Source organism: Spermophilus citellus (genome assembly GCF_964194105.1).
Source record: "Spermophilus citellus genome assembly, chromosome: 1".
Taxonomy (NCBI): Eukaryota; Metazoa; Chordata; class Mammalia; order Rodentia; family Sciuridae; genus Spermophilus; species Spermophilus citellus.
Window position 1 is genome coordinate 183,652,467 of NC_138182.1, and position 11,360 is coordinate 183,663,826.

Consider the following 11,360-nt stretch of genomic DNA (forward strand, 5'->3'; position numbering starts at 1 on the left):
TCAGTAATAAGTACATTACCAAGGAAATCAAAATGTTTTAAAACTCACCTAACCTATGACCTTTTATAATTAGCCTACAGTTGGTTGTACTCCAGTGCCACACAGTCTGTGTTTGTTCATCCAATTATTTGCTTTTCTAGTGAAAGTCCTCAGTAAAGAGAGATAAGTCAGACTTTATTTAATAATCGTGAGTCCATTAAGAAACAGTCTATACGAGAGGCACAATAGTGGGAACATCACACATTCATTATCTAACATGCCCATTAATACAGGAGCATATTTCATACCAATAGGAGGTGTATACACTATACCCACACATACCCAGGAATTTCCTATTGCCCCAATGTAATTACTAATAACAGCCCATTTCCCTCTTAGAAGTATTCCACTGTGTATAATTGATCATATGTTTACCCTACATATTAATATTCTCTCTGCTGCACCTTGATTCTAAACCTATCCCATCAACCAGACAATGATAGTTTAATGTGTCGTTACATGTATATTCTGATCATATTTTATGTTTTTGAAATATTCTCCCATACATAGAAGATAAAGATACTGTAGGACTCGGGATATCTAGGTTCTAGCCTTCACTGTGGCACAAACTTGTGTGAAATTGAACTATTGATTTATTATTCTTGTTTTACACATCTATAAAATTGGAGGCTTAAACCAAATATCTAGAAGACCTCATGCAATTCTAAATTATATGAATCAGCATTAAACTCTGGCATTGCTTTGCCAATAGATAAATGAAAGGTGTGAATTTTTGAAACAAACAGGTACTTGTGCACATGAGAAATGGGAAGACCTGAGCAATGTGGAAATACTTAGGTTTTGTACTACCTAAATGGCTCTACAGAAATTCAGATTTACATAATCGTCTTCTTTTTCTTCTGCAGTTTCTGTTTCTATTCTTGTTCTTCTCTCTTGCCTTTATTCTATGGCCTTGATGTCAAGGTGCCTCTTAAAGGTAAGATTCCATTTAATTCTCAAAATGTGGTTTTAAGTGCTATCTGATAAGAACGGTGCTGCAAATAGTTATTCTGCTATGTTTTTTTAAGAACAAATGCCCTTGGTTTGTTTAGCCAAAAAATGAGAAACATATCCAATCCATTTTGATGACTATTAAAGACATAGAAGGGTTATGAAGTGGGAATTAAGGGTTATTAGTGGGAATTAAGAATTTTTTCCAGTTATCTATATTTCTTTGAGAAGTCACAGTGCCTTTAGATCATGGTGTTCTCATAGCAATCTCCCATTAAATGGAAAGAGTTGCTTCTGTATCTATAGGGTGAAGAAATAGGACTGTGGCTTTAGTATTTCGTCCAGCTTGAAACTGCCAATTCTGCCAGGCATGGTGATACACATCAGTAATCTCAGCAACTCAGGAGGCTGAGACAGGAGGATGGCAAGTCTCAGAAACTAAGTGAGGCTCTAGACAATTCAGCGAGACCCTGTCTCATTTTTTTAAAGGCTGAGAGTGTGGCTCAATGGTTAAGAAGCACCCCTGGGTTCAGTCCCTAGTCCCCAATACCACCCCCAACTCCTGCAAAAAAAAAAAAAAAAAAGGAGAGAGAGAGAGAGAGAGAGAGAGAGAGAGAAAGAACAAAAATGCTGATTTTGAGAATTTAACAATCCAATAATGACTAGATATATATATGTGTGTGTATATATGTATGTATATATTATATATGTGTATATATAATATATATTATATATGTGTATATATAATATATATTATATATATATTAGTCTTAAATTGACACAATACCTTTATTTATCTTTATGTGGTGCTAAGGTTCAAACACAGAGCCTCACATATGCTAGGTGAACACTTTATCACTGAGCCATAACCCCAGCCCATGACTACTATTTTTTTTAACCCTTTTCTAGCCCTCGTCATGGGACTTCAATGAAATAGACTATTAAGTGACATTAGATCTTGTTTTAAATAAATTACATTTCAATGTCAATTTAGGAAGAAAAAATGGGACTTGCCATTACCAAGTCCATATCTCATGAACACATGCATGAGTAATCCTAGCCAGTGATTTCCAATGCTTAAAAATATCAGATTCCAAAGCCCTACTGCAGACTCAATGAATCAGGTCACTGAAAATGGAGTTGAGAAAGAGGGTAAAAAGTGAAAAGCAAGGATTGATCTGCATTTAACCAGTGTAACAGGTGATTCTGCTGTCCAGCCAGGTATGGAAGCCACAAATCTTAATACCATGGTTAAAAAGGAAGAAATTCTAGCTGCTATTCTAAATCCATTTACCATGGTGCATGTCAGCTTTGATTATCCTAAGAAGTTATTACTATATAAAGATCCTTCCTAGAACCCAGGTCATTTAGTGTTCTTTTCTAACAAGTTGAAAAATGGAAGAGAGGCCCTTTCTCCCTCCATAAGAATCAATTCTGTTACCTACTGGTGAAGCAAACAAGGAAGAGGGCTTTATAGCATGACCTGATACAAGGAGAGTGAAGCATGTCCTCTTATAGCCACCTCTCTGGCTTTATTTCTTCTTCCAAAAGATTTTCTTTTTAGTCCGACAACTGTCCTTTGTCTGGTGAGAAGGATGAGAGTCTTGCAGTACACAAAGAGGAAGTCTGAGTCTTAAAGTGAAAGATAATACCTAAATAGAAAAAGGGGCAAGGTTCTATAGGAGTGGATAGGTACTAGCTACAAAACCACAAAGTTTCAATATTGATATCAATAATGGCTATGCTGTCATGTGTTAGGAGATGTTCTGAGCATTAGATGCATTTAATTCTCACCAAACCCCCTAGGTGGTGAGTATTGCTTTTATTCCCATTTTACAGTTGCATGTAACTTTCCCAAGACCATAGATCTGCAATTGGCAGAACTGGAACTTGTATCCAGATAACTCACTCCAGAGTCTAATTTCAACTTCCAAAGGAGAGGGCATTTATGTTCACATGTGTCAGCAGTCAGAAGCATTGTCTCCTGTTTCCTTAGTACAACTTAGCTGTTGGCTTTTGAAATTCTGATGTGCTTATCTCTGTATCTCTTTTCTGTTCTGTGTAATTCCTTAAACAATGTGCAAAATTTGATTTGTTTTCTTCCATAGCACATAATTAAAACTCAGTAACTGTTAAATGATGTTATGATGACAAATAATATAATTATTATAATAAAGTAAATGAATGTGATAATGGATCTGATCTGTATAAAATATATGCAAGAAAATGGGTCAGTAGTGTAGAGTATACAGCTTTGAAGTCAATATGTTTGAGTTCTGCCATTGATCAGCTATGTGATGGTAAGCAATTTATTATTAGGTTTCCTCTTCCATAACGTGATTATGTTGTCTGTAGCATGATGTTGAGAGAACTGAATGAGGTTATGCATATAAAACACTTATCACATTGCCTGACAAAGTTAAAAAATCAACAACTCTCAGCTATTATCATTAGAAAGTTAGCTATCAAATTTATTGAATTTGCAAATATAAACACTGGAAATAATAATTTCTAGTATTTCCAGATAGTTTATTGCCTAAATACAAATACGAAATTGCCTTTTTATCACCTCTTTTATTGGTAAATAATCTGGATTTAATTAATGTAAAGTAGTATGAATTTATAACTGAAAACTGATTAATCTGATTAATGCTACTTATGTCTCCAAAGCAGGCAAGAAAGAGATAGGAAGAAGTAAAGAAGAAAAGTGCTTGAATTGTTAGCAGGTCATACAAGTATACTGAAAATAACCATAAAATGGTTTTAATGAATAATAATAAATAAAAAATTAATAAATAAATTATTTATCCTCTGCTCCGAAACCCAAGACTAACTTATGTATAAATTTATTCCTTCCTTAAAATGAAGTGACCAATACTTCTTTTCTTTTAGCAATTATCTAAGCCATTGTTTTCAGTGATGATATGGAAGCTACTAAAATCTCCCCAGAAGGCACCTGCACTGCTCTCAGTGCCTGAGAACTGAATAACTCAGATGTCTGGATTACATGAGAATTTTTACCTTAAACAGGTCATTCCAGAGGTATCATCTGTCCAAGCATTCTTTTTATTCCAAAGAGCTAGTGTACCATTGTATAAGTCATATTATTCCAGAAACAAAAAATGAATAGAATAGAATAGGATAAGTGGGCTCTATTAAGGGAGTTGACTCATATAACTATGGAAGCTAACTCCCATGATGGGTCATCTGTCAGCTGGTGAACTAGAGAAGCCATTTGTGTGGCTCAACACAAGTCAGAAGGCCAGAGAACCAAGAAAGCCAATGGTATGAATCTCAGTCCAAGGTCGAAGGTCAGAAAGTCCTACAAGTCCTCAAGTGAAAGTTCCCAAATTGGAAGGCTAAGAAATCCAGAGTTCTAATGTCTAATCCATTCACTCCACCCTCGTGGCCTCACACCTCTCATAGGCCCCACATCCCAACACTATTGCATTGAGAAGTAATGCAACCTCATTGTTGATTTTCCAATACATGATTTTGGGGGGACACACTCAAGACATAGCAATCACTAACTTTTCCATGTTGGACAGTTACACTAGGAGAAAAAGGAAGATAAAAATGAGAGGAGTAGAAAGATAGCTGTCTCTGGGTTAGTCATATCCAGGTTGCAGTGAACCAATGGAGAGAGAATCCACTCTTATGAACAGGAATGGATTAGTGAATAGGACAACACCTGACCAGACAACAGGCGATAGTGTCATCTTAGCTACATACCCTAGCCTAGATCATTTCTAATGACACTTCTTCAGTGTCAACCACAAATTATTGAATTTATCAGATTAATATTCTTAGTTTGACATATAAAAAAACACTTATAACTATCTTAGTCTTCTAATGTTAAAAAAAACTTTAAATGCTATATTATAAAAATAGCTGCACTACAGTTAAATGGTTACAAATCACCTTAAAATATGCAAATGTCACTTTTTAAAAACATTTATATTTTTCAATCCCCTTGCACCAAATTTACAAGTGGCCTGTGGAAAACAAACGATCATATGGAATTTCTATTGTATTTGTTGTTTAAAATAGAAGAATTTTGTTTCTTATTGTTTTTACATTAGTAAAATTTATAAGATGAATCACCATATGCCAGTTAATCATTCCTTTCTTTATGTAAATATATCCATTGGCTTTCATCTGGCCATACTAAAATTATTTCCACTTCTGTCTCAGAAATTGGACTCAATAGACATAGAGAAGGATTTAAGCTATATTTGCTTTTGTAATTTCGTTAGCTACAACATGCCTGATATATACTAGGTGGTGCATAAAATTGAAGTTGACAGAACAGAAGATGGATGATTGAGTAAATACCTGGGTAAATGAACTTGAAAGCAGATTTGTGACATGTGAGAATAGAGCCATCAATAGTGTAGTACTGTAATAATAAAATAGCATCATGAATTTGTTCTTTATATATCATTGGGAGACTGACTTAAAGAATTCATAAACAAAGCAACTAGATGCATTCTCCCCCTCTGCCACAGCTGGAATAGTCTAACTTGGCTCATTGCTTCTCTGTTGATATTCCTAACACAGCAGTGAGAGTGAGGTTTTCAATCCCAAATCTAATTTTACACTTATTCAAGGAAAGCCCCAGTGTTAGAATCAAGTACTGGTTCCCTAATACGTGCAGCAGTGGTCTTACTACAGACAGTTTCTCAGGCTTCCTGTTGCTCCATTTTTCCTTGATGAGCCACACTCCCTCCTGCCTCCAGCAGAATTTGCTCAAACTGTCTAGTGCACAAATATTTTCCCCTACTTCACCCAGTAAACCTTGCTCACTCATTCTTCTGATCTCAGCTCAGAGATGTCACTCTTGATGGCTGTTCTGGCCAAGTTTTACATACAATTTGGATGGATTCACATATACACATATGTATGTGTACATATATGTATGTATGTGTGTATGTATATATATAAATTTGAAAATATGGATATATAATTTTTAATGTCTCTCTCCCTCGTTGTACATAAATATATATCACAAACACCTAGACAGTGCCTAGCACATAGTCAATAATCACTAAATGCTTTTAAAAATAGTAGTAATGATATTATGAAAAAGAAGACGATATCTTGGTTTATAGTTTTAAATTAATTTAATATCCACTACTTTATTTAATATTCATAACAACCCTGCAAAATAGATTATACTTTACTGTCTTGCTCTGTTTGTACCACAATAACAAAATCCTGAGTTTAGGAAATTAATAAATAATACAAATTTGTTTGTGCCAGTTCTGGAGGCTGGGCAGTCCAAGATGGAAGCATTGGTAAGTTCAAGGTCTGCTGAGGGCCCACTCCGTGCTTCCAGGGTGGCACCCTGTGGCTGTGTTGACATGGTGGAGGGGACAGGAGGACAGAGGTGGCTGGCTAGCTTCCTCCAGCCTGTTCACAAGGCACTACTACTATCCATGAGAGCATCCATCTCCTAAAGGCCCTGTCGCTTAGGGATTAAATTTCAACATGGATTTGAAGAGAGCATGAACATTCAAACCATAGTTCTTCCCAATATTAATTTCCTGATATAAAAAAAAAAAAATTAGCAGCTGTGGGGTATATAGTTCAGTGATGCAGCAAGTTATTAGCATGCACAAGGCCCTAGGCTCAAAACCCAGTACACACACACACACACACACACACACACACACCCTGCCAAATTTAGCAAGTAATAGCATCACTATTTTTGTATATAATGTCCAAGTTTTTTAAGACATACCAAGCACTCTATTTTGACTCAATCTTGACAAAGCAAAGAATACACAACTAGAAGCATTCTCCCCCTCTGCCACAGCTGGAATAGCCTAACTGGGCTCACTGCTTCTCTATTTTTTTTTTTTTTTTAGAGAGAGAGAGAGAATTTTAATTTTTTTTTTTTAAATTTTTCAGCGGGCACAATATCTTTGTTTGTATGTGGTGCTGAGGATAGAATCCGGGCCGCACGCATGCCAGGCAAGCGCACTAGCGCTTGAGCCACATCCCCAGCCCCTCACTGCTTCTCTATTGATACTCCCCGCACAGCACTGAGGGTGAGATTTTTAAACCCAAATCTAATTTTACATTTTACAATGTAAAATTTTACAATTTTAATGCCTTTTTTTTTTTTTTTGGCACTGGGAATTGAACCCAGGGGCGCTTAACTACTGAGCCACATTCCCAGTTCATTTTTATATTTTATTTACAGGCAGGATCTTGCTGAGTTGCCTAGGGCCTCGCTAAATTGCTGAGGCTGACTTTGAACTCGCCATCCTCCTGCATCAGCCTCCCAAGCCACTGGGATTACAGGCATGCGCCACCATGCTGCCTTATCTCATGCCTTTTAAAATGTGCGTTCCATCTACCTAGACCACATTTCCCACACCAACATCAAACACCATCCATTTGTCCTTCCCATCTCGATGGACAATCAGGGTTGCCTCCATCCCCTGGCTTCAATTAGGCTCCATTCAACATTATTATTTGCTTTTCCCAACAAGATTCTCATCAGCCAATTACTTAACAATCCTTAGCGTCAATTTCCTCATCTTTAAATGTACATAATGAAAGCAGTTTCCATTTACTGAAAACACTGTACAATATGATAAATTGAATATGAGTGTTGAAGGAGTGAAAAATGTGATGATGGCTCTTAGGTTTTGCAATGTGTAGCTGATTGGACGATAGAGCCCTTCCACATACTAGAGTCCCAAATCAGAGTGACATGCTGTAGTCATTGACTTCACGTCTGATGGCCTGTTGTACAGTTTCAGAAATGATAGCTGCAATTGCTGTTTCACAGAGAAAGAAAGTACAGCTCAGCACAATTAAGCAACCTGGGTGACAGAATCCCTATGACCCCTATTGTGATCTGGATAACTGCAGCTATTCAGAAGTTCAGATTTATTCAAATCTGACTTTACTATAAATTTAATATTTCCTTTTACAGTCTTCCAAATAGTCCTTAGGGTGGAGACTACCTGTCAATGTCAATTTACAGAAATGTAACATTATGGGAGAATTCGTATACATTCATTGGTTTTTAAAAACAACATGTGTTTGCTCAAATGATAGGTTTTATTTACCTCAATTGTAAAAAGCAGAAATTACCTTTACAAGCTTTGACACAAAATAGGGTATAATCTCTATTGAAATATAAATTGAAAATTTGCAAGTAAAAGCCTTTTGTGTTGTATAGTTTTTATGTATACAGATACACAAACAAACATATATCCCTTAAAGGTCTTTTGTATGAATGTTTAGATCAGTTCTCTTTTTTTTAAACCAGGGATTAAGAGATTATTATATTTGCAATTAGTTGTTTAAGGCTGTCATTACAGTAGTGTGCAAATATGAACTCAGTCTGTTTTCTTAGGTTCTTTCCTATTTCCCTCTTTCTTTCTTTAATTAGATCCCAAGGTGCTTCCCTACCTTTTCAGTCAAAAGTCTTGTCCAGTTTAAAAATTCAGTCTCAGCCTCATTTTCTCCCTTATCCTACCTGAGTTATAAGTTGGATACCCTGTGGAGAGTAGGTTCCTGGTTTGCTCTAAGAGGCATGGCTCCACCTTCAAAGTTCTGCCCTTTTCCAGGGAAGGAAAAGGAAAGGCATCCTGCCCCTGGATCAATTCACTGACCTTGTTAACCAGGTCTTGAGGTCTTTCCTCTGAGAGGCAAGAAAGGCTGATCATCCTGGGAGATGTGTGAGTTCTTTGGAAGGAGGCATGCCCCTGCAGTAGTCCCACTATTCCACCCAACCTCTTCCACTGCCATTTGGCTCCCATATTATTGTTGGTACAACCCACAGCTCCCAGCTGGGGAGGCAGTCTTTAGTTGAATAGACTAGAAGACAACTACACGATTTCCTCCATCTTTGCCCTGTCGTCTCTTTCCAGGTCTTCACTCAGAAAAACAAGAGAAACAAGTCTGTGTTTGCACCAAAGAAAGCGAGTCTCTTCTTGCACCCAGCCCAAGTCTCATTATGCCTTTTAACACCTTATGCCCCCCCTCCCTCAGGGTGGCTGTCCCCAGCCACTGCACTCCTTTCCACGACTCCTTCTCTGTAACTTCAACTCTTGTATCCTAATCTAACCCAGTCTTGGGAGCAGAGTGGCTCTATCTACAAATAAAAATCCCAAATATTTCTGACTTGTCCTCCCAGCAGGAAGTTCTATGAATCTTTAATTTGCTAATATATGGTATCCTGAAAGTGTCCTTTGGGTACTAAGTGCCTTCTTTTCCCCCCTTTAGGATCTTGGTCAACATTTCAGGGACAATAATAAAATCTTTCTATTGATTAGTATCTTCATTTTATAGATGAAGAAATTGAGGTCTAGCGGGCTTATATAACTTGTCCTTGGTCAAGCACATGATCGCACATCCTCTGCCATTTCCTGCTTTTATTGGAGAAGAAGCATTAGGTGATATTCTATCCAAGGGAAAACCCAGACGCATGGACCTAAGGAGGAATAGGGTAAAAGTCTTGATTGGTATAACTCCAGAAAGGCATCTTTTCAGAGACATCTGGGGGCCACCCGGGAAAACCCTGTGGCAGATCCCAGGTAGTCTTCCAAATAGTCCTTAGGGTGGAGACTACCTGTCAATGGCTATAATTATTGGGAGAAAGCATGACATAAAAGCTAGTGGCTTGGGATTCCATCTCTTGGGTCCCCTTCTTCCTCCGGGAGAAGTCTTTTCTGCTGTCCTTTAATAAAGCCTCTACTTTCCACTCTGAAAAAAAAAAAAAAAGCTAGTGGCTGAAGGGCATATAGAGAACTGCTTCTAAAATAACCTTAAATTAATGTCAGGGCCATGATGATACAATTGAGTTTTAAGATACCGCCCTGGAAGACTCCAGAGGAAAAGGCAATAAAGATAATAGCTAATATTTCAGGCCACTTACTATGAAACAAGAACCATTAATTACATACATTATTTTGCAACAAACTTTGAAACAAAGACTTTCATTTTCTCATTTAAAATTAAAGTAACTAAGCTTAGAGATGTCATCTAACTTGCACAAAGGCATTTAGCCCAAAGAGATAGTAAAGAAAATATTTTTATCTTTATAAAAACACATTTACACATTTACTTTTTTTTTTTGGTGGGATGGGTGGGGATGCTGGGAATTAAAACAAACTTGACTTGTGCTAGACTTTTTTTTGTCTTTCTTATTCAGCCATTAACAAAAAACGGTGATTAAATAATTTTTTCCTTTGTTTTACAGAATAACCGAAAACAAGGAACAGACCCCAGAAAGGCAAATGCTTCTAAACCTTCAAAGATGGCAAAATTGTTTACACCAGTGCGAAGGAGATCAAAAGCTAAGAAGTACCCTGTAGCCAAGACTGCAACTTGTACTTTAAAGCCATTATTCAAGGTTTCTTACTTGACAGTTCCTACATGACCCTGTTGAAAATCTACAATATATGCTGCATTTAATGACACATGTATATGTCAAACCAGAAGAAAAGAACTGTAAACATATATTGTGTAAAGAAAAAAATCAGCAGTGAAACCAGTTTCAGCAGATCAAGCAAAGATGTGTCTTGGGCATGGAACCAAAGTTACAATGAAACATTCAACCCCTGCTGTGCAGGGGGGGTCATTTTAATGTAACACCACACCCCATGGAAATACCAGTCCTCAAAATAAACACAATTTTAAAAAATCAAAACAAAACCAACAACAACAACAAAAAATAAGGGTGGGTGGGGAATGAAGCACGAGGAATACCTATGAGGAGCTATTTACAATAAAATGTTTCATTTGAAAAGTCTGGTTTCTTACTACAGGGATTTGCTTTTCTGTCTTTATGATTGTTTTAAACTCAGGAACAGAGACATCTGCAGTGTGAAGGGAAGAAAAGCACTCTCCATTTTGATTTTCTGCAAAAGATGAAGCTGGTGGAATGCATTGACAGATGACAGAAGTGGATCTCAGTGACCCTACCTAAACTGGCAACCAAGTCAAAGGACTCCGGTGAATATAACATGAGATGTAAATGTGGATTTGATGCTTCTTTATTCTTCTCTCACATCTGCACTCCTTCACCAACAACAGACTGATCTCATTCATATTAAGAAGATGATACTCTAAATTGCAAGCTCCCTAACTTAGTTCTGTTTAGAACACCAACATCCATAGGGAACATGGGCCAGAGACACCTCTGAATCCTTCCATTTCCATAATTGCTGGTTTTCAGTTTAAAAAATGCCTGCAATGAATATGCTATATGATTTGGATTAAAACATCATATAGAGGTGATAAGTAAACTTCTACCAACAGTTGGGTTTACCACCAAAATGTGAATATTAAAATTTCCTGATATACCTAGAGCAATTTGACCTCTTGTCATTTAGAGTGATGACTTT

At 37.0% G+C, this 11,360-nt stretch overlaps 1 protein-coding gene across 1 annotated transcript in view; it reads left to right on the plus strand.

Moving 5' to 3' along the window:
- Positions 1-10,662, plus strand: part of JAKMIP2 (janus kinase and microtubule interacting protein 2) — a 157,624-nt gene extending 146,962 nt beyond the window's left edge. The window contains exon 21 of the mRNA XM_081305331.1: positions 10,214-10,662. Coding sequence (XP_081161457.1) covers positions 10,214-10,393 — 180 coding nt within the window. The 3' untranslated portion in view covers positions 10,394-10,662. The remainder of the gene's footprint in view (positions 1-10,213) is intronic.
- Positions 10,663-11,360: the final 698 nt, after the last annotated feature.